General features: G+C 47.8%; 1 protein-coding gene across 1 annotated transcript in view; it reads left to right on the forward strand.

The window, feature by feature from the left end:
• The window catches only part of DNAH1 (dynein axonemal heavy chain 1), a 109,045-nt gene that overhangs the window by 50,248 nt on the left and 31,997 nt on the right, over positions 1-26,800 (forward strand). The window contains exons 42-52 of the mRNA XM_089666400.1: positions 699-856; positions 1,555-1,728; positions 3,454-3,632; positions 5,130-5,360; positions 10,155-10,351; positions 10,628-10,763; positions 12,736-12,944; positions 17,707-17,878; positions 20,385-20,576; positions 22,743-22,853; positions 22,962-23,147. Coding sequence (XP_089522526.1) covers positions 699-856; positions 1,555-1,728; positions 3,454-3,632; positions 5,130-5,360; positions 10,155-10,351; positions 10,628-10,763; positions 12,736-12,944; positions 17,707-17,878; positions 20,385-20,576; positions 22,743-22,853; positions 22,962-23,147 — 1,945 coding nt within the window. The remainder of the gene's footprint in view (positions 1-698; positions 857-1,554; positions 1,729-3,453; positions 3,633-5,129; positions 5,361-10,154; positions 10,352-10,627; positions 10,764-12,735; positions 12,945-17,706; positions 17,879-20,384; positions 20,577-22,742; positions 22,854-22,961; positions 23,148-26,800) is intronic.

Raw genomic sequence — 26,800 nt, forward strand, 5'->3', positions numbered from 1 at the left:
TTCAGAGAAGGAAAGGCATAATTAGGCCACGGTTCCCAAGTCAACAAGAATTTAGGTTGGGAGTTGTTGAGGATACTAGAAAGTTTCTTGTTGAGTAGCAATGGAGTCTTTGTTGGCGAAGCCTGGGATTGGGTAATGAAGCAGAGAATACTTTGCATGCTGGAGCAACAGTTAGAAGAAACAAGGCTTGAAAGACTTCAAAAATCCTGGAGCAAAAGGCATTGAGCTTTGGGCATGACCACCAGGTATGTAGTATGTCACCAATGTCAGACGTCTCTGTCAGAGTAGTTGGGGTTAGCTAAGGGACTCATTACCACCAAAGGAGAATTCTATAGGCCAATTCCAGAGTTTCCTATAGAAAGGACACTTTGCCCCCCTGCGAAGATCATATCTAAGCTGTCTATTTGGTTCTTTTTTTGCCTTTCCAAACTACATTTTGTTATTGACAACAGATGCACCGTTGATTAGTTTTGATTCCGTTTTTGTAAGAAACTCATTGCCAATGTTCTGAACATATTATTTATGTACTGTATTTTAATATTTTGCAGCCCTTGATGAAGGGAGGTCCATTGTAACCTCCCAAACGCATTGGCTTTTACACATTAAAAAATGGACTTTGAGTTTGGGCTGTTACACTGGCTTAGTGCTCTTCCTATTCCCATATTCGGCATGCAGCTCATACGTATCTGTCATTTCAGGAGGAAAGGGGTGTTTGGTCCACCCCTCGGACGATACTTCATCTTCTTTATTGACGATATGAACATGCCGGCCCTGGAGACCTACGGGGCACAGCCACCCATCGAGCTGCTGAGACAGTGGATGGACCACGGCGGGTGGTACGACCGCAAACAGATAGGTAAAGAATATCAATTGTTACATAATTATCATTTATTGATTTTAAATAACCACAGTATCTTCTACAGGGTTCTACAAATGGAAGACATACATGAGAAAATAGACAGGAGAGATCATGACAAAACATCTCTAAAAAGACTTGGACTAGATACAGGACAGATAGCAGTCGTATTGTAGATAACAGAGCAGGGGCGGACTGACAACTCATGGGGCCCCCGGGCAATAGGGGATCATGGGGCCCCTGTGTCCTTGCTCACACTCAAAGCACACCCAAAAAAGCCTATAAAAGGTACCAGGTGCATTTCATGGGGTCCCCTACTGACCCCAGGCCCTCGGGCGGTGCCCGAATGCTCGAATGGTCAGTCCGTCCCTGTAACAGAGTGATGATAGAAGGAATCAGGTCAAGTGTTGTCAATGAGCTGAGAGTCAGTTGGGTGAGTTCCGTACAAAGGAGCAACGCAAGAGACGTCTGGGAGATGTGAGTGGAGGAAAGGTTCTCCTGGGGTATATAGAAATAATATAAAGAAGAGCCATATTGTTCAGAGGTTTTTCGAATATATAAATCTCTCCCTGGTGTCGTTGTTACATACCATGTGTAGTTGTATTCATTGGAGGCCTCCACATCTGCTATATGACTACTGTAGCATTTTTCATGTGAAACACCGACAGTCCCTATTCTGTTTCTTTTCCTCCTGCCAGGGGTCTTCAAGAAGTTGGTAGACATTAATTTTCTGTGTGCAATGGGGCCGCCAGGGGGAGGCAGGAATCCCGTTTCCCCCCGACTGACTCGCCATTTCAACTTCTTGTCCTTCACGGAGATGGCCGACAGCAGCAAAAGCCGAATCTTCTCCAGTATCCTGGGAAGCTGGATGGGTGAGTGTGACTATGGGGCTCTGTTAGACACAGCCAACCAAGGCTTCCTGAGGGGTTGGACACTTTGGGAGACCTTGTCCAATGGATTGGTTTTCCCTTTCAAACCCTCCATAGAGGGGTCATCCCTGATTGTCTGACCGCTCTCTAATGTCTATGACCAGCTTTATTGAATAAGTCAATGAGCAGAACTTGTAACTCAAAGTGACCATTTGGAATTGATCCTTTTCAGATATAGACTGTATACTAAATTCTTATTAACTGCCATGGGTTACTGCGTTTTTGTTTTCTTTGAACTTGCTGAATAAACCTAATCTTGGTCTTCTACAAGTCGCCAATGAACCTTCTGTTATTGCAGATTACACCCATTGGCCACTTTAATAGGTACACTTGTTCAATTGCTTGGTAACACAAATTGCTAATCAGCCAATTGCATGGCAGCAACTCAATGCATTTAGTCATCTAGATGTGATGAAGATGACTTGGTGAAGTTCAAACCGAGCATCAGAATGGGGAGGAAAGGGGACTTAAGTGGCTTTGAATGGGGCAAGGTTGTTGGTCTGAGTATTTAAAAAACTGCTGACCTGCTGGGATTTTCCCGCACAACCAATCCCTAGGGTTTACGGAGAATGGTCCGAAAAAGTGAAAATTTCCAGTGGGCAGCTGCTGTGTGGACGAAAATGCCTTTTTGATGTCAGAGGTCAGATGAGAATGGGCAGACTGGTTCGAGGTGATAGAAAGGCAACAGTAACTCCAATAACCACTCGTTACAACCAAGGTATGCAGAATACCATCTCTGAATGCACAACATGTCCATCCTTGAAGCAGATGGGCTACAGCAGCAGAAGACCACACCGGGTGCCACTCCTGTCAGCTAAGAACAGGAAATGGAGGCTACAATTCACACAAACTCACCAAAATTGGACAATAGAAGATTGGAAAAATGTTGCCTGGTCTAATGAGTCTGGACTTCAGCTGCAACATTCAGATGGTAGGGTCAGAATTTGGCGTAAGCAACATGAAAGCATGGATCCATCCTGCTTGTATGAACGGTTCAGGCTGGTGGTGTCATGGTGTGGTGGATCCATCCTGCCTTGTATTAACGGTTCAGGCTGGTGGTGTCATGGTGTGGTGGATCCATCCTGCCTTGTATCAACGGTTCCGGCTGGTGGTGGTGTTGTCATGGTGTGGTGGATCCATCCTGCCTTGTATCAACGGTTCCGGCTGGTGGTGGTGGCGTCATGGTGTGGGGGAGATTTTCTTGGCACTAGCAAGGTGGACCTAACAAATGGCCAATGAGTGTATGCTGGAAGTTCTCAGCCCACTCTATTTTTGATTGGCTGTTTCTTTGTCACTCTTGAAAAATGGAGAGTCAAAAAATCAAGAGTGCTGGAGTGAGAGACAGGAGAGCCCTATATACTGTAGATTCTGTGGGTTGTTAACGGCCACAAATAGGAAAGGATAGCTGAATGATGTTAAATTTGGGTAGGTTGCAGTAAACCATCAAAATGGTACCCAAGCTGTCATCAAGCATATGAAGAATATCTACATCTATATCAGATCTTTATTTTGGTGGAACTTCACAGTCAGTGCAAAGGGAGAACCAGGCCTTAGTCCTCAGAGTGGGCTGTGTCAGGAGTGGTTGGTGGGAAAGAGCTTTTTTATTGCCTGTATGTTTTTAACCATTGGTCACTTTTCTAGTCTTCCATCATCTTTATTCCCTTGCAGCTGGTGTACCGACTGTCCAACAACTCACCAAGCAGTTAGTTGATGCAACAATAAAAGTCTACAATACAATCACTTCACAGTTGCTCCCCACTCCAGCAAAATCCCACTACACCTTCAATCTGCGAGACCTGTCCAAGGTGTTCCAGGGCATGCTGATGGCTGATTCAGCCAAAATGGAGGTGAGAACCTGGCGCAAAGAAGTTTCAAAAGTTGTTTTTAAAGCACATATTTATAGATAATAACGACATCGTGCAAAAGTGAATGGATCTGATAATAACTAGATATTTGTTTTAATTATTTAAATCTTGCCCCATTTATACCAATCCGGCCAAAATACAGTTTTCTTGGAAGAGGTTTCCAATGTTTAAAGACATTGGCCAAAAACAAATTCACTGAAAACTCATTCTTCCCTCTACCCCAGTGTTCTGTGTTGTACATGGTGCACAGGGGAATTCTCAACACTTCCCTGGTGGAGGTGAACTACAAAGTGCCGTCTCGTTGGTATCTTGTTCCAACACAATCTACCCTAAACTTCTTCTCCTCTACCCCAAACCTCTTCTCATCTACCCTACACGTAAAGATTTCTAACTTCTCAAGTAAGTAGACATCCTTAAACAGGTTCTTATCTTCTAATGTGACATTACTACAAACAAGTTTTTATCGTGCTCTAAGCAGAATATCTTGTGACTCTGATGGTGAATCTGTTCCTTTAACCTAGAGAAATGGCATCAGTTACTTCTTATGCTCCTGGCATTTGGGTGACCAATTGATGAGCCCATTAAGCCTTGGCAAGAATCCCAGCGTCAGAGTGTCCTCTGGTAACTAGGGGGCTTCCTAATCAATTCTGCTTAAACTCCCTGCTTTTAAACCATTTTTCTGGAAACTTTCCAACAGTGGGCGGGTGCCACCCCCACTCTAGGAGGAGCTAGCAGAAAGGTTCCGCGAGGATAACAGAGTCACGCTCAGCCACCACATTGATTCCATATTGTTATCTGAAAAGTCACACTTTTGCTTCACTTCAGCTTCTTATCTACCCTAAATATCTTCTCATCTACCCTAGACTTAAAGAGTTCTAACTTTGCAAGCAAGTAGACGTCTTTAAACAGGTTCTTATCTTCTAATGTGACATGACTAGATGTCATGAACACGTTCAATCCCACAAACAAGTTTTTATCTTGCTCTAAGCAGAATATCTTGTGACTCTGATGGTGACTCTGTTCCTTTAACCTAGAGAAATGACATCAGTCACTTTTCATGCTCCTGGCATTCGGGCAACAATGCTTTATTGTAAAAATTACCCAAGAAACAAAGGGTCCAAGGCCAACACATTTCATAGGCATTACACCCTTGTATAGATCTGTGGACATGATAGAAAAACCTCATTGACCAATAAGTAGGCTCAGGGAAATAGAGGGTGCTGGGTTAGCTTTACATTTGCAGGAGGAGTAGGGATTTGCATATAATTATAGCTACTTATATTTGTGAATTTATTCATTGTTATGACATGCGGTCACAATGAATGCCGGTGTGGTTGCAGTTCCATACAGTATATTTGTGTCTCCTTATACAATGTAAATTCTTTAGTGACCGGGGTGTTTGTTCCTCTCATCACCAGCAGTAACAACTTTATTGTATAACTGTTGTCTTCACTTCACAGTTCCTTTTGTGTCTTGTAGGACAAGTTCAGCCTCTTGAAGTTGTGGTACCACGAATCCTGCCGGGTCTTCCAGGACCGTCTGGTGAACGAGGAAGACCGCAACTGGTTTGATGAGTTGATGAAGGGCCGGATGGAGGAGTTTGGGGCCACTTTCCAGGAAGTGGTGCCACAGCAGCCGGTGTTATACGGAGATTTTATGACTTCTGGATCAGATTCCAAATCCTACCAGCTCATTGAGGATCGGGAGAAGGTAAGGAGAAAATACCAGGCCACAACATTATCTCATCCTCCAGTGATGTGGTTCAAAGTTCTTTCAAGGAGAACCTCAGATTTGTTGACATACAAGTAATCTTCTCCATGGAAGACATGTATACTGAGAGAACTTTGAGTGATCCCTCAGTACATAGTTACATAGTTGGTCTGGCTGAAAAAAGACAAAAGTGTATCCAGTTCAACCATTAACCACTTCCCGTCTGGCCGTTGTATATAAACGGCCAGACTGTGGCAGTGCAGGGTTGGGTGGATGTTTATAAACGGCCTCCACGCCCCCTGCTTGTGCGTTCTCCCTGGGAGCGTGCAGCACCACGATCCGGTGCCCGCTGTGTCCTCTGGACACAGTGGAACACCGATCGTTGGACGGGACCTCTGTGCGAGGTCCCGATCATGTGATCACTGATTGGTCAATCAGTGATCACATGCAGAGTAGTAAGCAAGATGTCACTTCTGACATCATTGCTTACTACATGTGAAATCTGTGAATGATCACAGAGGTCACATGGTACAGGGCTAGTCACAACAGCCTTGTACCATGTGAGAAGCTGTGACCAATCACAGCTCACACAGTAGTTCTCAATGAGTGCAAGAATGCAGCCAGAGAGAAGGAGAAATGATTGCTTTTTCAGCCTTAATGGGTGTAAAAGCAATCAGTGTAAAAAAAAAAATCTTCATCACCCCCCACAAGTAGTACAGTGTCTCCATGGTGACACTACTGCTAGGGTGACAGTATGTAAAAAAAAAAAAAACATAATAATAAAAAAAAGTAAAAATGTAAAAAACAATGTTTAAAAATTATAATTTTTAGTTATAAACTGATTTGGGTTATTTTGTTTTTACTAAAAAGATAACGGAATACATTTTGGCCGAGATTTATGATGAAATATTATTTATTTGCAAACTTTTATAAGAAAAACACATTTTTTTTTTAATTTTTGAACTTTTTCATTTACATAGCAAAAAAAATAAAAATCCCAGAGGTGAATAAAGGGGGTGGAAAGCGTCCGGACTGGAAGGGGGGGAAAGTGTCCGGACTGGAAGGGGGTGAAAGTGTCCGGACTGGAAGGGGGGTGGAAAGCGTCCGGACTGGAAGTGGGTGAAAGCATCCGGACTGGAAGGGGGGGAAAGCGTCCGGACTGGAAGGGGGTGAAAGTGTCCGGACTGGAAGGGGTTGGAAAGCGTCCGGACTGGAAGGGGGTGAAAGTGTCCGGACTGGAAGGGGGTGAAAGTGTCCGGACTGGAAGGGGTTGGAAAGCGTCCGGACTGGAAGGGGTTGGAAAGCGTCCGGACTGGAAGGGGGTGGAAAGCGTCCGGACTGGAAGGGGGTGGAAAGCGTCCGGACTGGAAGTGGTTAAAAAGTTATCCTATACCCACTATCCAGAGGAAGGCAAAAAAAAACCCAGCAAAGCATGATCCAATGTGCTCCTGCAAGGAAAAAAGCACCCACATAAACTGCACAGAACCAGTGCTATAATTAGTGCACACAAATACAAAATGAATAATCCTTAATAGTGATCTGTCCCTTTAAATCCTAAATACCATCACGTGGACCTGTGTGGTACATCTCCTGTATATTGTGATCCAAATACACCAACAACAAATGTCATCTGGATAAAGTCTCAAAAGTGGTGATCCGTTCCTTTAAATCCACTGTACTTCAGGTGGACCAATGTAAACACACTACTGTATAAACGTGTCCGGTGCTCCTGCGTCACCCCTTAGTGCTCTTCCACCTCCAACACTCTTTTGCGTTCACCTCCATGTTTGACCCGTAATGACAGGTCAAACTGCGCTTCTCCCTTTAACCTGGGAGGGTATAATAGTACACAGATCTTCACCACCGTTAGCCAGTACTTTTAAGCAGATCCAAATCGCTCCATTTCCATGTGAAAAAAATGCTCAATATAGTGTAGTATTTCCAGTAAAACAGCCTTCATTAAAACAATCTAGTTCAACTCACATTAAAATGTGTCCTCCTGGGACACTACAGGGTTAAAAACTCACTATACAGTGTTTTCTGTCAAATGTATGAAGAAATCCCTCTTCCAAAGTGGCGGCACGTGCACTTCCGGTTAACGGCCTGACGTCCTCGGCGTACCCTACGCGTTACGTCACATCACGTGACTTCATCAGTAGTCAATAGATGTTGTGGATTGTTCTCCAACAATCATCATGCCCAAGTTGCTGAATGGTTTTGACATTTTTGGGGGTTGAGCTTGTTGAAGGTCTTCCTGATCTCTCGTCGTCTTCTAGTGATGTTCTTCAGCTCTTGAAGCAAGCGTGCCACTCAAAACGCCTCAAACATCTCATTGCAGCATCGCCGTAAACATGCCGATTCATGTCAGATGTCTCTGTGACAGATTTGCCCAGTTTCATGCAGAATTGTACGCATGCCCTTTGTTCTAACTAGCAGTCCATGGTGAAGTAGCAGACGTGGTAACTGACGTGGTCAGAATCGCACCAGTTGCATAGTTCTCGATGTACACAGGACAATGTCTTTTGGCACATTGACTTATGAAGGTTGGTGCTCCCTGTGACTGTGTGTGAAGCCTTGTGCTGCTATCTGTTGGCATGTTACAAGACTACACAAAGAATGGCAACCATCCCAACCTATAACCAACCTCAGCAGTAAGGTGCACATGGAAGGGCAATGCACATCGCAAACAAACAAAGGATTTCCCGGCAACACTTGCCAGCCAGCCTGCAAAACAACCAATTTGGCAGTCTAACAGTTTGCTTTAAAAACAGGGGGTTTAGTTTGCACACACTTGCAAACACATGCGTAAGCCACAGTCCCACGTCAAGGGTCCTCTGTATACCGTGGACCTAACTAAAATTCCAAAGCCTCCATAGTAGGAGCACATGTATCAATGGATAGGTTGAGGGCAGGTGTGCCTGGAGGAGCCCATCCCTCCTTTAAGGTACAGGGACGCACGTGACGCCCAGCTATACCAAAATGACAGCAAAGGCAACCCTGCATTCAAATTAGCCAACTACACAAAAAATGGCGACCGTCCCAACCTATAACCAGCCTTGGCAGCAAGGTGCACATGGAAGGGCAATGCACATCAAACAAACATTGTGCTGCTATCTGTTGGCATGTTACAAAACAGTTTTGAGACTAGTTTTGTATCACCTCGTACATAGAAGCCATACTACAGCTTTCTTGAATGACATAGGATCTCTGAATGGAGGGGACGTAGTTCTCAATCATCCACCAGTCCCACCATTCAGAGATTCTTTGTTATTCAAAGAGATTTCTCCTAAACCAAGAGCCACAAACATTTCTCCTAAACCGAGAGCCACAAAGATTCCTCCTAAACCAAGAGCCACAAAGATTTCTCCTAAACCGAGAGCCACAAAGATTCCTCCTAAACCAAGAGCCACAAACATTTCTCCTAAACCGAGAGCCACAAAGATTCCTCCTAAACCAAGAGCCACAAAGATTCCTCCTAAACCAAGAGCCACAAACATTTCTCCTAAACCGAGAGCCACAAAGATTCCTCCTAAACCGAGAGCCACAAACATTTCTCCTAAACCAAGAGCCACAAACATTTCTCCTAAACCGAGAGCCACAAAGATTCCTCCTAAACCAAGAGCCACAAACATTTCTCCTAAACCGAGAGCCACAAAGATTCCTCCTAAACCAAGAGCCACAAACATTTCTCCTAAACCGAGAGCCACAAACATTTCTCCTAAACCGAGAGCCACAAACATTTCCCCTAAACCGAGAGCCACAAACATTTCCCCTAAACCGAGAGCCACAAAGATTTCTCCTAAACAGAGAGCCACAAAGATTCCTCCTAAACCAAGAGCCACAAACATTTCTCCTAAACCGAGAGCCACAAACATTTCCCCTAAACCGAGAGCCACAAAGATTTCTCCTAAACCAAGAGCCACAAAGATTTTTCCTAAACCAAGAGCCACAAAGATTTCTCCTAAACCAAGAGCTGCAAATATTTCTCCTAAACCAAGAGCCACAAACATTTCTGCTAAGCCAAGAAGAATCAGCACAAGTGACACACCACACTAACTGTAAGGTATGTCCCTTGTGCTGACTTATGTTTGTAATTCAGGCTACACGTAGACGTTAAAAGTAGTACAGGAACTGTCACGTACCTGGGAAAGGAGCCTGAGATGACGAAGGTGGCCTTTCTTTCTGCTCCCAAAAAAAATGCCAAAGGATAGAGAGACAGGGAGTGTATTGATAATGGACTGGCGTGAGTGGTGGTTGATGATGTTGGCTTGAAGGCATGGTGAGAGCATGGTCATCATTGTGTCTAAATTGATGAGAAGATGTAGCATAACATGAGACGAGGTCAAGATACAAGCCAAAGTTAGCAACAGACGGGTGTTGCACTGCCACTGGCAGAAATAAAGTCAGGAACAGGTTGGGGTAATAACTTGCAGAGGGTCAGACAGGACTCGTAGTTGGTAAAATTCGCCAGAGTCGGTACAGGAACAGATGAGCAGAGAAGCAGAAGCTGCAGACAGGTCAAAGAACAGGCCAAGGTGGTAAGTGGACCTTGTTCAGAGCCACTGTGAGATGAGCTTGACTGTTCACAACTCTATGTGCAGAACCATATGCAGGTGCTGGAGCTTGATTCCAGATATACAGGCTGGCACGGTCTTCCTGACAGGAACATTGTAAAGAAGGTATGAAATTTTATTTGGGGGTTTCTTCACCTCACAAGTGTTACCCTAAGTAGGTTGTTTTGTAGCCATATTGGTGGAGACCAAACTTAAGTGTTGTCATTTCTTTCTTTCTGAGCTCCTTCGTGTAATGGAGGAATACATGGAGGATTATAATCAAATAAACACCACCAAGATGAAGCTGGTCCTCTTCCTTGATGCCATCCAGCACATTTGTCGCATCAGTCGCATCCTGCGCCAGCCGCTGGGGAACGCTTTGCTCCTGGGCGTTGGAGGAAGTGGGAGACAGAGTCTCACAAGACTGGCGAGTCACATGTAAGAACAAACAGAACCCAGAAACTAGTAGAGATCACTGTAGTAGCTGTGTAGTAGTGGTCCCTACTACAGTGATTTCCAGCTTCCATGGGGATCCCACAGGTGTGGTATATACATACGTACATAAGTCCAAGCTGGACTACCATAACTATATAATAATGGACATACCTGGAATTCATCTTTAATCATTACAGTCCATGAAAGTGATTGGCTGCTGCTTATTGGATGTTTCTTGTTGTATCAGCCATGGACCGTTTGTTATCTGTACATTTCCAGGGCGGAGTATGAATGCTTCCAGATCGAGCTGTCGAAAAACTACGGGATGGCGGAATGGAGGGAGGATATAAAAGGAATCTTACTTAAAGCTGGACTGCAGAATACGCCCATAACTTTCCTCTTCACCGACACCCAGGTAATTCCCATGCAATTCACCCCGCAACACCCGCATGGCCAACGTCAGTAGCATCTGGTTTTACAAGTTCTTTAGTCTATGAATGATCAAAATTTGGAATTTCATGCCAAAACGGTCTGGTGATGGCGAACTGTAGGCGCTAAATATTAATGTTGATTGGATGGTAAAATTAAAGGATTCATCAGTAGAAGAATTGATCGAAGATATTTATCATCATAATGATCAACACTGATGGGGTCAAGAAGGAAATGTTTTATGCACTGCCATGGAATTTGGTGGACCCTCTGGGGTTTATTTACTAAACCTGGTTGACTCAGAATCTTGTCCACTTCTGCATAAAAACCAATCAGCTTCCAGGTTTTATTGCTGAAGCTTAACTGAACATGCTGAGGTTAGAAGCTGATTGGCTACCATGCACAGGTGCCCAAGATTCTGAGTCAACCAGGTTTAGTAAATAAACCCCTCTGTGTCTTCAGGTGTGACAGCTGAATAACAGTCAGGATAGATGCCAGAGCGGTGTAATTCCTCAGACAGATGGTCAGAGCAGATAACAGTTAGGAGATTAATGTTCAGATCACATTCAGTCAAACCAATTCTAAACAGACTGGTACAAACGGTTAGGTAACTGTTGATCAAGCTCAAGATGAATGTCCATCAGTCTACTTAAGCACACATGATTAGGACAGGTGTGCACTACAACATGATTTGAGCTGCAATGGTGATCAGGTGTTGCAGGTTTAATGCGGATTGTTAGAATGTGCTTACAGCATATATGTCATGGTCAGGGGCCAGGCTCGAAGACCAGTAGCTATAGCAATAGAGAGGCTCCCTCCACCAGCTGGATAAGTAAACAGGCAGGTCACCCTAGAGGATGACACGGGCCCGGAGGTGCAGGGTCTAAGCACTAACTGGTATGGTGGTGGAGATGATGGTCCTGATGGTGGAGATAGGTTTTGCTGCGTGTTAGTACCAGGTGGCGGTCCTTAGAATTGCCCCACCAGGAGGGTCCAGTAGCAGATATAGCTGGCAGGGATCAAGAAGAAGCATAGTCAGAAAACAAGTCTGGAACATGTGGTTGCAGGTTGGGACCAAGCAGATGCGTATTTGAGGAACAAGCGAAAGGTCGGTGTAGTGAAGATGAGGACAGTTGTAGATACGTAAAGGCGCAAAATATCGGCTGGTGAGGGCGCAATAATCTGGCAAACAGGAGGTGCAGAGATATGGCCTAAATCAGGAAGTTCATAGTAAGAACAAAGAGTTCAAGGTTCACCAGAAACAAGAGACAATGCTGGATCGTTCTAAGAGATCAGACAGGGTACTGTCCACATCTCAGGTGGCTCAGCAAAAAAACGCTACTGCTGGACAGAGCAGAAGTCACGGGTTCAGATTCCATTCCTGACAATACAAGAATTTCCTAGAGCCTAACCCCTGTAGGACATATACGAAACAGAGATGATGATTTCAAAAATTTTTTATTTCAGCACAGACTTTAAATCCATCCAAAATATTGTTGCTTGATTTTTAACCCAAAGGGCATGTGAAAATATTGTCCTTAGACGTTGCTTACTTACCTTTCAGCTTATCAAATAGTTGTCTGCTTTTTATATGTTCTAAATTGGTCAAGCTCTAGAAAATGTTATCTATTCACTGCTTTAGGATGATAAATAAATAATTGTCTTTTGATTTGCCTTGTGGACCACCGATGTTAGAAGAGATTCAGAATCACAGCAGACTGAACTGGATGTAGAGGTGTTCTAGGAGTTCTGATCCCTCTAGTGTGTTCTGAGACTTAACGAATCTTCTCCATGCTGGAAGTGCTGGTCCAGGCTCCAACCAGAAACCCCCCCAGGGGATATCCACATAAGATGCCAAGACCACCAGCATCTCATAAATCTTTGTTCAAAGTCTGTCTAGTGATAGCCATGGATTCTTCTGCTATTTTCTTTCATAGCTATACATTTCCATGTTATAGATTAAGAATGAATCATTCCTTGAAGACATCAACAATATTCTGAACTCCGGAGATGTCCCCAACCTGTACGGACCAGAGGAGCAGGATCAGATTGTCACTGTCATGAAACCAATTGTACAGGACATGGGGCAACAGCCAACAAAGGCCAACCTGATGGCAGCCTATACCCGCCGAGTCCGGGGAAATATCCATACCGTGCTGTGCATGAGGTACCATCCATAGTGCATGACGAGTCTCTTTTCTGTATGACTTTAAAGACCTTTACTCCAATTCTCTATAACACATCTCTTATACACTTAAAACATTTAAACTTTAGATTCTGGCCAATTGGAGAAAAAACTCCAATGTGTCCTCATACACTGTCATATGGGCTTTCTAAAATTATTTGTATCTAACACCAGGTCAGCAACAGTTAGAACATCCCTCAAAATTTCCACTCGCCTGCTCGCATTTGGCAAGTGGAAATTACGTGGGGTGAGCAGGGCCGGGACAAGGGGTGGGTGGGGGCAGTTACAAACTCTGCAGGAGGGAGAAGAGGAGGTGCGGCTTTCAGCTGCTTCGTTGAAATCCATACAGGAGGTAGATTGGTGCTTGTAACTGTCCCCACCATTGCACTGATCATCCCCTACTGTCTGCCAGCTTTCAGTTTCTTTCCAGCCCCCCCCCGTGTGCTCCTCAGTGCCCAGCTCCTCCCCCCATACTCCGCACCAATAGGAAAGGTTGGATCTGCCCTGCTTCCCCCTGGGCCCGTCCACACTCCAGTCCGTGTAGCTTCTGAAAAGAGGATGCGTGGGCAAGAGATTCTATACGGAGCAGCCAGCAGCTCTGTAATGCTTCTGACTGAGCCATTGAGAACCATCCATGTGAGTCCCCCTTTCCCTTTCCCTTTCCCTTTCCTTCCCCTTTCCTTTTCCCTTTCCCTTTCCCTTTCCTTTTCCCCTTCCCTTTCCCTTCCCTTCCCTTCCCTTTCCCTCCCCTATCCCTCCCCCTTCCCTCCCCTATCCCTCCCCCTTCCCTCCTCTATCCCTCCCCTTTCCCTTCCCTATCCCTCCCCTTTCCCTCCCCCTTCCCTCCCCTATCCCTCCCCCTTCCCTCCTCTATCCCTCCCCTTTCCCTTCCCTATCCCTCCCCTTTCCCTTCCCTATCCCTCCCCTTTCCCTTCCCTATCCCTCCCCTTTCCCTTACCCTTTCCCTTCCCTTTCCCTTTCCCTTTCCCTTTCCATCTTGTATAAACGACAGTCCTCAAAGCACGTTGGCTGTAGCACCTAATATACCTTTGGAACAAAACCTCATTTTGGACTTAAATGTGGTGCTTCAATCTTCTGATTCAAATATTACTTTCGAATTCCGGGGTAGCTGTGGCAGTTCCTCGGTTCACAGGAGCTACCCACACGCCACCTAGACCAGCCTTAAACAACCAGGGTGCCCAGGCATCCTGGGGTGCCTTGAGGTTTCTTCTGGGGTGCCTTGGAAAAATATCTAAGAATTGCCCAAAACTTGTATACAAGCCTGGAAGGTGGAACAAGCCGGCCTTTTAGCTACACAAAACCGCAGGTTTTCATTGTGCACCATTACAACCTTCTAGCCACCAGCGTCCTGACAACCAATGACATCATCAGGTGTTAATGAGGATGTCGGTTGGCTGCACAGCATCCTAGTTTGACCCTCCCCCGCCCCTCTCCATCAGTGCTGGGAGTCACATTAGCTCAGTTATGGAGAGAAACTGAGGGAGAAGAGAAACATGGGAATACTACTCAGTACCAGTGTGCAAAAGTGTATTTGCTTTGGAAGAATAAACCACCTCTAACGTCGGGTGGCCTACATGTGTAGTTGCTGCATTATATAAAACTATTAGAATAGTTTTTCACATTTTAGAATGGGGTGCTTCAAGACAGTCCATAATTTGTAAGGGTGCCTCAAGACTCTCCATAATTTTTAAGGGTGCCTCAAGACTCTCCATAATTTTAAGGGTGCCTTGGCTGAAAAAAGGTTGAGAATCACTGACCTAGACCAGCCTTCCTCAACCTTTTTAACACAGAAGAACCCCTGAAATACCTTTCCAACCTCAGGGAACCCCTGTTAAAAATGACTGTCTAGAACCCCTGATACATGCGTGTAATTGTCAGTGTGAAGAATGTTCCTTACACCTGTGGTTTTTTGGAAGAATTACCCCCCTTACAGAGAGCTAAAAAGATCAATGGTGTCAGTGGGAACACATCTGAGAGTCAAAAATTCTCAAGGCTCAAGGAACCCCTGGCCACCTCTGGAGGAACCCTAGCTGAGAAACCGTGACCTTGACTGTCAGGAATCAGCAGCAGGGATGCTACACTAGGAAACTGAGGCCAGACTATATATTCTTTAACGGTGAAACAAAACGCATCCAACCGCCAGCAAACAGAAAAACACAGCAAAAGTGATCCGCAACCAACTGACAAAAATACTGAAAGTGACACTAAACACAATATTTAATAGACCTTCTCCCTTCTATTTCTCTATATGGATGGTGGCACGGTAGTTGTTTTAACCGCTTCCCCGCCGCCCTATAGCAGAAATACTCTTGCAGGACGGCAGGGCTGCACACAATCACGTACATGCATGTGATCTTGCATTTATTTATTTATTTCAGGTACTTGTATAGCACCATCAATTTACACAGTGCTTTACATATATATTGTACATTCACAGCAGCCCCCACCCCCGAGGAGCGTACAATCTAAGGTCCCTAACTCACATTCATGCATACACATACTAGGGACAATATAGACAGGAGCCAATTAACCTCCCAGCATGTCTTTGGAGTGCATTTCCGAGTAGGGGGTGCGCAAACTTGGTGTGGCCTTCAGATGAGCCCAACAACAGTGTGTAGAGAGCTTCATGGAATGGGTTTCCATGGCCGAGCAGCTGCATCCAAGCCTTCCATCACCAAGTACTATGCAAAGCGTTGGATGCCATGGTGTAAAGCATGCCGCCACTGGACTCTAAAGCAGTGGAGACGTGTTCTCTCTCTGGCAATCCAATGGATGTGTCTGGGTTTGGCGGTTGCCAGGAGAACGGTACTTGCCTGACTGCATTGTGCCAAGTGTAAAGTTTGGTGGAGGGGGATTATGGTGTGGAGTTGTTTTTCAGGGGTTGGTCTTGGCCCCCCTAGTTCCAGTGAAGGCAATTCTTAAGGCAACATTTTGGACAATTTCATGCTCCCAACTTTGTGGGAAGAGTTTGGGGATGGCCCCTTCCTGTTCCAACATGACTGCGCACCAGTGCACAAAGCAAGGTCCATAAAGACATGGAGGAGCCAGTTTGGGGTGGAGGAACTTGACTGTCCTGCACAGAGTCCTGACCTCAACCCCATAGAACACCTTTGGGATGAATTAGAGCGGAGACTGCGAGCCAGGCCCCCTCCCCCGACATCAGTGCCTGACCTGACAAATGTGCTTCTGGAAGAATGGTCCAACCTTCCCATAGACACCCTCCTAAACCTTGTGGGCGGCCTTCCCAGAAGAGTTGAAGCTGTTATAGCTGCAAAGGGCGGGGCCAACTCAATATTGAATCCTATGGACTAAGACTGGGGGGCCATTAAAGGTCATGTGTGTGGAAAGGCCGGGGCCAACTCAATATTGAACCCTACGGACCAAGACTGGGGGGCCATTAAAGGTCATGTGTGTGGAAAGGCCGGGGACCAATACTTTTAGCAATATAGTGTAGATGCTCCAATAGGATACCACCAGTACAGTTTTGCCAAACACCAATAGCACACAGTTATCGTCTACCAAAGGTTCCAGCGCCATCATTCTATTACTTGCAGCTTTAAGACAAGATGGGAATCTACTGAAAGGGAAAGAAGTATTTTTTTCTTTTTCCAATTTGATTGATTCCTAATACTTTTTTTTTTACATTATTCTTCAGTTTAGTTTAGATTATCCATTAGATTTTTTCTATTCTTCTCTCGTTTTTTCTGTATGTTTCATCCCTCCTGTTATTTTTTTTTTTGCTTTATTCATTTCACGTAATCCTTCCTTCCCCCTTTTTTTTAATCTTTTATTATTGTATCCAACTCCCTTTTTGTACTTTGTTTTTTCTATGTTGCTCATTTTTCTCTTTTTTTCATCTTATTTTCATTTTATATTTTTTTTTTAGCTTTTATTTCCATTTTTTTACATTTTATTCTTTTTCAGCTTTTTTTTTCTATTTTGATTCTTATTCTTACTTTTATTCTTTTTTTTTTTTCATCTTATTTTTCTTTACATATTTTTATTTCTGACCTCTTCTCCTTTTTTTTTTTTTCCTTTCATACCTTTCATTCTGATTGTTTGTTTGGGTTTTTCTTTTCGCATTTTTCACACCTCCACACACCTGATCCACTTCCGGGCTGATGATGCTGAGAATATATCCTCTAGCAGAGGGGTGTCAATCTGCGGCCCTCCAGGTGTTGCAGAACTACAAATCCCATATGGCATTGCAGGGCTGACAGTTAAAAGCATGACTCCCAAAGGCACAGGCATGATGGGACTTGTAGTTTCTCAACAGCTGTTGGGTTGCAGTTTGACACCTGTGCTCTAGCAGCCTATTCTCCTCTCGCCTCTGTGACCAAGCCCCCTGATGGGCAAGACGAAACACGTCGGGGGGGGGGGCATAGCTAGCATGGTGCTGAGGCCACTCCATACACTCAGCACGCTTGACTCCAGAGGTTGGTTACGAGCGGTGTCTGCTCCCCCTCACCTCAGGGAGAGAACTATTGTTACAAAGTTTACAAATGACCAAAAAAATGGAAGAAAATTGTTCAAAAATTTTGGGCAAAATCCCAGCAGAAAACTTTTGCAGACAGAGGAAAAACTCTAAACACCATAAACCATATTTAGGTGACCATATATTGTTTTTATGCTACAACTGGACATTGTTTCCTGAAGGTTCCATTGGAGTTTAGGGTCCTCTGCCCTTTGAACCTCCAATTCTCATCCAATTTCCACTTTGTAGTCCTATAGGCGAGGTGTTTCGGGCTCGTCTCCGGCAGTTCCCTTCCTTGGTCACCTGCTGTACCATCGATTGGTTTGACGAATGGCCGGCAGAAGCTTTACAATCCGTAGCCTCATCTTTCCTGAAGGAGATCCCGGAGCTGGAGTCCAAAGATTCCGTCATCGAGGGCATGGTACGTTCTTTGTCGGTGCTGGATGGAGTCCACCCCCTGCTCTCAGTATAAAGGAGGAGCTGTATGGTTGTAATTAAAATACATTTGTCTCATCCTTGCTGAACAGTCTACAATGTATCACTTATATATCAAAAACAAAAGAAAAGAAGAAAAAGGCGGCACACCTAATAGGCCAACCTCAAAACCTTGGAAAACAGGCGACCCTCCAATTGGGACATCAAAGATGGAACTGTAACGGACCGCCTGACAGTACCTCTATCAGTCCCCTGATAGAGCCTCCCCAGAGTGCGGAGTCTAAGTACCGGAGCACTTGTTCACCAGGGCCCCTGATGGTGGGGATGGACTTGGAGCGCTCCGGGACCAGGTCGCAGCTGCTAGGTATCTCTACCAGAGGTAGAGGAGTCTGCCAAGGGCTCCAGCGGGTTAAGAGTCTGATGTGAGGGAGCCCAGGGATCCCTGAGGGATGGATGGACGGATGAGCAAAGTCAGAGTCAAACAAGCTGGGTCGGTAACTAGCGGATCGGTGAGGTACAAGACGATAGGCAAAGGATAGTCGGGTCACACGCAGGGTCAATACCAAAAGATCAGATCTATAAGGGAACATCCAGGAGCAGAGTCAGGCAAGCCAAGGGGTCAGGACAGGAGAAGGCAACAAGGTCAGACAATCCAGATCAGAGTACTCACTACACAGGCAACAGGATACAAAAGACCATTCGGCAACAAGCATCTGTGCAGGGCTGGCTTAAGTAGCCCGCCCTGCACCTGACCGTCGCCGCCTAGGTCCCAGTGCCTGCCTAGTACTGTCAAGACGATGGATGCGCCTGGGTCCTAGTGCCCTGCTACCTGTACGTCTTGACAGATGCCTACGCATGTGTAGACCCATGCGTCGCGATGGTCCCTGACAGGAACAGTATCCACTATCCTACCCTGATGGTAACCTCTAAGAGCCAACCCCTACCACCTCCCTTCTTGCCAATCACTCCCAACCACCTCCCTTCTTGCCAACCACTCCCAACCACCTCCCACCCTACCAACCACTCCCAACCACCTCCCACCCTACCAACCACCTCCCACCCTACCAACCACTCCAAACCACCCCCACCCTACCGACCACCTCCCACCCTACCAACCACTCCCAACCACCCCCACCCTACCCACCACTCCCAACCACCTCCCACCCTACCCACCACTCCCAACCACCCCCACCCTACCAACCACTCACAACCACCCCCACCCTACCAACCACCTCCCACCCTACCAACCACTCCCAACCACCTCCCACCCTACCAACCACTCCCAACCACCTCCCACTTCCAACCACCTCCCACTCTACCAACAACTCCCAACCAACCCCCACCCTACCAACCACCCCCCACCCTACCAACCACCCCCACCCTACCAACCACAGGTGGTTGGGAGTGGTTGGTAGGGTGGGAGGTGGTTGGTAGGGTGGGGATGGTTGGTAGGGTGGGAGGTGGTTGGGAGTAGTTGGTAGGGTGGGAGGTGGTTGGGAGTGGTTGGTAGGGTGGGAAGTGGTTGGTAGGGTGTGGGGTGGTTGGTAGGGTGGGAGGTGGTTGGGAATGGTTGGTAGGGTGGGAGGTGGTTGGGAATGGTTGGTAGGGTGGGAGTTGGTTGGTAGGGTGGGGGGTGGTTGGTAGGGTGGGGGGGGGGTTGGGAAAGGTTGGTAGGATGGGGGGTGGTTGGGAGTGGTTGGTAGGATGGGGGGGTGGTTGGGAGTGGTTGGTAGGATAGAGGGGTGGTTGGGAGTGGTTGGTAGGGTGGGGGGTGGTTGGGAGTAGTTGGTAGGGTGGGGGGTCGTTGGGAGTGGTTGGTAGGGTGGGGGGTGGTTGGGAGTGGTTGGTAGGGTGGGAGGTGGTTGGGAGTGGCTCTTAGAGGTTACCATCGGGAGTAGGATAGACCCAGTGGATATTGTTCCTCTTTATGTCCCAATTGGAGGGTCCCCTGTTTTCCCGGGGGTGGCGCCCCCTGTGGTGTTGGATTGCATGGTGTAGCTCCGGTGTTTGTATCGTTGTGATTGGTGTACAATACACTTTATCTTGAGGCCTATTAGGAGTGCAGCCTATTTTTTTATTTTCTTTTGTTTTTTGATAGTTGGTTAGGTGGCACCCTTCCAGATACTCTGGTGGCACCTCGTTTATACTCTTCGGTACTGGTGGACTCCCCAGCGTTCCTCCTTCCCCATTTCCCCTATTTTTGGTATCACTTATATATACATTAAATTCTTTTTTGAGTCATTTTCTTAGGTGGGTTTTATCTATCCAATCACAGGCTGGGGGGAGGGACCAGACCTGTATGTGTTACTGCACTGCAGCAGAGAAAAAAATATTAGATCTGCCTTGCCAGGCAGGGATGTACTGTGTAGCAGAGCTGTGCAAACCTCAGAACTGGATGGACAGAAACACAAATCATGTAGAACAGCTCCGATATACAGTACGTATTTCCTTTTGTGTATTCAGCTTTCAGAACGTCCGCCTTCCTCTTACAGATACAGATGTGTGTGGAGATGCACCAGTCAGTCGCCGTGAAGTCCAAGCAATATTTAGCCGAACTTTCCCGACACAATTACATCACCCCGAAGAGCTACCTGGAGCTGCTGGGGATCTACTCCAATCTGATCGGAAAAAAACTGATGGAGATCAAAACCGCCAAAGATCGGATGAAGAGCGGCCTGGACAAGGTGAGGAGGAATACCGACCGGCCGTATCTTCTGGAATCCCATGTGTCAGAGCTATATACATGTATAATAATAGTGTGTGACTGCGGGGGAGGGGACATTAGAGTGTAAGCTCCTCTGGTACAGAGACTGATGTGACTGTGGGGGAGGGGACATTAGAGTGTAAGCTCCTCTGGTACAGAGACTGATGTGACTGTGGGGGAGGGGACATTAGAGTGTAAGCTCCTCTGGTACAGAGACTGATGAGACTGCGGGGGAGGGGACATTAGAGTGTAAGCTCCTCTGGTACAGAGACTGATGTGACTGGGGGGAGGGGACATTAGAGTGTAAGCTCCTCTGGTACAGACTGATGTGACTGTGGGGGAGGGGACATTAGAGTGTAAGCTCCTCTGGTACAGAGACTGATGTGACTGTGGGGGAGGGGACATTAGAGTGTAAGCTCCTCTGGTACAGAGACTGATGAGACTGCGGGGGAGGGGACATTAGAGTGTAAGCTCCTCTGGTACAGAGACTGATGTGACTGGGGGGAGGGGACATTAGAGTGTAAGCTCCTCTGGTACAGACTGATGTGACTGTGGGGGAGGGGACATTAGAGTGTAAGCTCCTCTGGTACAGAGACTGATGTGACTGTGGTGGAGGGGACATTAGAGTGTAAGCTCCTCTGGTACAGAGACTGATGTGACTGCGGGGGAGGGGACATTAGAGTGTAAGCTCCTCTGGTACAGAGACTGATGGGACTGTGGGGGAGGGGACATTAGAGTGTAAGCTCCTCTGGTACAGAGACTGATGTGACTGTGGGGGAGGGGACATTAGAGTGTAAGCTCCTCTGGTACAGAGACTGATGGGACTGTGGGGGAGGGGACATTAGAGTGTAAGCTCCTCTGGTACAGAGACTGATGTGACTGTGGGGGAGGGGACATTAGAGTGTAAGCTCCTCTGGTACAGAGACTGATGGGACTGTGGGGGAGGGGACATTAGAGTGTAAGCTCCTCTGTACAGAGACTGATGTGACTGTGGGGGAGGGGACATTAGAGTGTAAGCTCCTCTGGTATAGAGACTGATGTGACTGTGGGGGAGGGGACATTAGAGTGTAAGCTCCTCTGGTACGAGGCTGATGTGACTGTGGGGGAGGGGACATTAGAGTGCAAGCTCCTCTGGTACAGAGACTGATGGGACTGTGGGGGAGGGGACATTAGAGTGTAAGCTCCTCTGTACAGAGACTGATGTGACTGTGGGGGAGGGGACATTAGAGTGTAAGCTCCTCTGGTATAGAGACTGATGTGACTGTGGGGGAGGGGACATTAGAGTGTAAGCTCCTCTGGTACGAGGCTGATGTGACTGTGGGGGAGGGGACATTAGAGTGCAAGCTCCTCTGGTACAGAGACTGATGTGACTGTGGGGGAGGGGACATTAGAGTGTAAGCTCCTCTGTACAGAGACTGATGGGACTGTGGGGGAGGGGACAATAGAGTGTAAGCTCCTCTGATACAGAGACTGATTGGACTGTTGGGGAGGGGACATTAGAGTGTAAGCTCCTCTGATACAGAGACTGATGGGACTGTGGGGGAGGGGACAATAGAGTGTAAGCTCCTCTGATACAGAGACTGATTGGACTGTTGGGGAAGAGGCATTAGAGTGTAAGCTCCTTTGGTACAGAGACTGATGTGACTGCGGGGGGAGGGGACATTAGAGTGTCAGCTCCTCTGGTATAGAGACTGATGTGACTGTGGGGGAGGGGACATTAGAGTGTAAGCTCCTCTGGTACGAGGCTGATGTGACTGTGGGAGAGGGGACATTAGAATGTAAGCTCCTCTGGTACAGAGACTGATGTGACTGTGGGGGAGGGGACATTAGAGTGTAAGCTCCTCTGTACAGAGACTGATGGGACTGTGGGGGAGGGGACAATAGAGTGTAAGCTCCTCTGATACAGAGACTGATTGGACTGTTGGGGAGGGGGCATTAGAGTGTCAGCTCCTCTGGTACAGAGACTGATGTGACTGTGGGGGAGGGGGCATTAGAGTGTAAGCTCCTCTGGTACAGAGACTGATGTGACTGGCTCAGTGTTCTCTGTACAGCGCTGCGGTCTATGTCAGAGCTATTTACATATATAAATGAAATACATAAATATTATATACTGTGACAACATTTCATATTTGCTGTATTTTTTCAGTTGCTTCACACAGCTGAGGATGTAGCTAAGATGCAGGAAGAGTTGGAGATAATGCGCCCCCTACTGGAAGAGGCAGCACAGGACACTGTGACAACAATGCAAAAAATTGAGGTCCCTTATAGATTTGCCTTTGTCTGTGTTGGAGAATATTTGTCTTCCACCTTACAGTCTTTTCCCTCCCCACTACGTGTCTGACACCATTCTCCTTCACCCCTCCAGGAAGATACGGTGGTGGCGGAGGCCACTCGAGCCTCAGTACAGGCAGAGGAGGCCAAAGCCTCGGAGAAGGCGCGCAAAGCCCAGGAAATTGCAGATGATGCCCAGAAGGACCTGGATGAAGCCCTTCCTGCCTTGGACGCCGCTCTCGCCAGCCTGAAATCTCTTAATAAGAATGATGTCACAGAGGTGAGCCAATGAGGAAAGGAGAAGGTGGACCGTGTGTTGGGTTAGCAGGAGGAGAACAGTGAAAAAAGTACATTTGCTTTGTTTGACTCCATATATGAGAAACCCAACCAGAATTATCTGGACACAAGTCCAACATCCCATCCAGGACTCAGGTAGATTACTATGTACTGGATTCTTTCTTGGCTCTTGTGGGAGGGTGGCGCTACATGCTGGGATCTTCTTGATGGGAAGGTGGCGCTACATGCTGGGATCTTCTTGGTGGGAAGGTGGCGCTACATGCTGGGATCTTCTTGGTGGGAAGGTGGCGCTACGTGCTGGGATCTTGGTGGGAAGGTGGCGCTACGTGCTGGGATCTTGGTGGGAGGGTGGCGCTACATGCTGGGATCTTCTTGATGGGAAGGTGGCGCTACATGCTGGGATCTTCTTGGTGGAAAGGTGGCGCTACATGCTGGGATCTTCTTGGTGGGTAGGTGGCGCTACATGCTGGGATCTTCTTGATGGGAAGGTGGTGCTACATGCTGGGATCTTCTTGATGGGAAGGTGGCGCTACATGCTGGGATCTTCTTGGTGGGAAGGTGGCGCTACGTGCTGGGATCTTGGTGGGAAGGTGGCGCTACATGCTGGGATCTTCTTGGTGGGTAGGTTGTGCTACATGCTGGGATCTTCTTGGTGGAAAGGTGGCGCTACGTGCTGGGATCTTCTTGGTGGGTAGGTGGCGCTACATGCTGGGATCTTCTTGATGGGAAGGTGGCGCTACATGCTGGGATCTTCTTGATGGGAAGGTGGCGCTACATGCTGGGATCTTCTTGGTGGAAAGGTGGCGCTACATGCTGGGATCTTCTTGGTGGGTAGGTGGCGCTACATGCTGGGATCTTCTTGGTGGGAAGGTGGCTCTACGTGCTGGGATCTTCTTGGTGGGAAGGTGGCGCTACGTGCTGGGATCTTGGTGGGAAGGTGGCGCTACATGCTGGGATCTTCTTGGTGGGAAGGTGGTGCTACATGCTGGGATCTTCTTGGTGGAAAGGTGGCGCTACGTGCTGGGATCTTCTTGGTGGGAAGGTGGCACTACGTGCTGGGATCTTCTTGGTGGGAAGGTGGCGCTACATGCTGGGATCTTCTTGGTGGGAAGCTGGCGCTACATGCTGGGATCTTCTTGGTGGGAAGCTGGCGCTACATGCTGGGATCTTCTTGGTGGGAAGGTGGCGCTACATGCTGGGATCTTTTTGGTGGGAAGGTGGCGCTACGTGCTGGGATCTTGGTGGGAAGGTGGCGCTACATGCTGGGATCTTCTTGGTGGGAAGGTTGTGCTACATGCTGGGATCTTCTTGGTGGAAAGTTGGCGCTACGTGCTGGGATCTTCTTGGTGGGTAGGTGGCGCTACATGCTGGGATCTTCTTGGTGGGAAGGTTGTGCTACATGCTGGGATCTTCTTGGTGGAAAGGTGGCGCTACGTGCTGGGATCTTCTTGGTGGGTAGGTGGCGCTACATGCTGGGATCTTCTTGATGGGAAGCTGGCGCTACATGCTGGGATCTTCTTGATGGGAAGGTGGCGCTACATGCTGGGATCTTCTTGGTGGGAAGCTGGCGCTACATGCTGGGATCTTCTTGGTGGGAAGGTGGCGCTACATGCTGGGATCTTTTTGGTGGGAAGGTGACGCTACATGCTGGGATCTTCTTGGTGGGAAGGTGGCGCTAAATGCTGGGATCTTCTTGGTGGGAAGGTGGCACTACATGCTGGGATCTTCTTGGTGGGAAGGTAGCGCTACATGCTGGGATCTTCTTGGTGGGAAGGTGGCGCTACATGCTGGGATCTTTTTGGTGGGAAGGTGACGCTACATGCTGGGATCTTCTTGGTGGGTAGGTGGCGCTACATGCTGGGATCTTCTTGGTGGGAAGGTGGCGCTACGTGCTGGGATCTTGGTGGGAAGGTGGCGCTACGTGCTGGGATCTTGGTGGGAGGGTGGCGCTACATGCTGGGATCTTCTTGATGGGAAGGTGGCGCTACATGCTGGGATCTTCTTGGTGGAAAGGTGGCGCTACATGCTGGGATCTTCTTGGTGGGTAGGTGGTGCTACATGCTGGGATCTTCTTGATGGGAAGGTGGCGCTACATGCTGGGATCTTCTTGATAGGAAGGTGGCGCTACATGCTGGGATCTTCTTGGTGGGAAGGTGGCGCTACGTGCTGGGATCTTGGTGGGAAGGTGGCGCTACATGCTGGGATCTTCTTGGTGGGAAGGTTGTGCTACATGCTGGGATCTTCTTGGTGGAAAGGTGGCGCTACGTGCTGGGATCTTCTTGGTGGGTAGGTGGCGCTACATGCTGGGATCTTCTTGATGGGAAGGTGGCGCTACATGCTGGGATCTTCTTGATGGGAAGGTGGCGCTACATGCTGGGATCTTCTTGGTGGAAAGGTGGCGCTACATGCTGGGATCTTCTTGGTGGGTAGGTGGCGCTACATGCTGGGATCTTCTTGGTGGGAAGGTGGCTCTACGTGCTGGGATCTTCTTGGTGGGAAGGTGGCGCTACGTGCTGGGATCTTGGTGGGAAGGTGGCGCTACATGCTGGGATCTTCTTGGTGGGAAGGTGGTGCTACATGCTGGGATCTTCTTGGTGGAAAGGTGGCGCTACGTGCTGGGATCTTCTTGGTGGGAAGGTGGCACTACGTGCTGGGATCTTCTTGGTGGGAAGGTGGCGCTACATGCTGGGATCTTCTTGGTGGGAAGCTGGCGCTACATGCTGGGATCTTCTTGGTGGGAAGCTGGCGCTACATGCTGGGATCTTCTTGGTGGGAAGGTGGCGCTACATGCTGGGATCTTTTTGGTGGGAAGGTGGCGCTACGTGCTGGGATCTTGGTGGGAAGGTGGCGCTACATGCTGGGATCTTCTTGGTGGGAAGGTTGTGCTACATGCTGGGATCTTCTTGGTGGAAAGGTGGCGCTACGTGCTGGGATCTTCTTGGTGGGTAGGTGGCGCTACATGCTGGGATCTTCTTGATGGGAAGGTGGCGCTACATGCTGGGATCTTCTTGATGGGAAGGTGGCGCTACATGCTGGGATCTTCTTGGTGGAAAGGTGGCGCTACATGCTGGGATCTTCTTGGTGGAAAGGTGGCGCTACATGCTGGGATCTTCTTGGTGGGTAGGTGGCGCTACATGCTGGGATCTTCTTGGTGGGAAGGTGGCTCTACGTGCTGGGATCTTCTTGGTGGGAAGGTGGCGCTACGTGCTGGGATCTTGGTGAGAAGGTGGCGCTACATGCTGGGATCTTCTTGGTGGGAAGGTGGTGCTACATGCTGGGATCTTCTTGGTGGAAAGGTGGCGCTACGTGCTGGGATCTTCTTGGTGGGAAGGTGGCGCTACGTGCTGGGATCTTCTTGGTGGGAAGGTGGCGCTACATGCTGGGATCTTCTTGGTGGGAAGCTGGCGCTACATGCTGGGATCTTCTTGGTGGGAAGCTGGCGCTACATGCTGGGATCTTCTTGGTGGGAAGCTGGCGCTACATGCTGGGATCTTCTTGGTGGGAAGGTGGCGCTACATGCTGGGATCTTTTTGGTGGGAAGGTGACGCTACATGCTGGGATCTTCTTGGTGGGAAGGTGGCGCTACATGCTGGGATCTTCTTGGTGGGAAGGTGGCGCTACATGCTGGGATCTTCT

The sequence above is a fragment of the Staurois parvus genome, unplaced genomic scaffold (genome assembly GCF_062004578.1).
Source record: "Staurois parvus isolate SC_StPar_1 unplaced genomic scaffold, SC_StPar_1.0 ptg002689l, whole genome shotgun sequence".
In the NCBI taxonomy this organism is placed as follows: Eukaryota; Metazoa; Chordata; class Amphibia; order Anura; family Ranidae; genus Staurois; species Staurois parvus.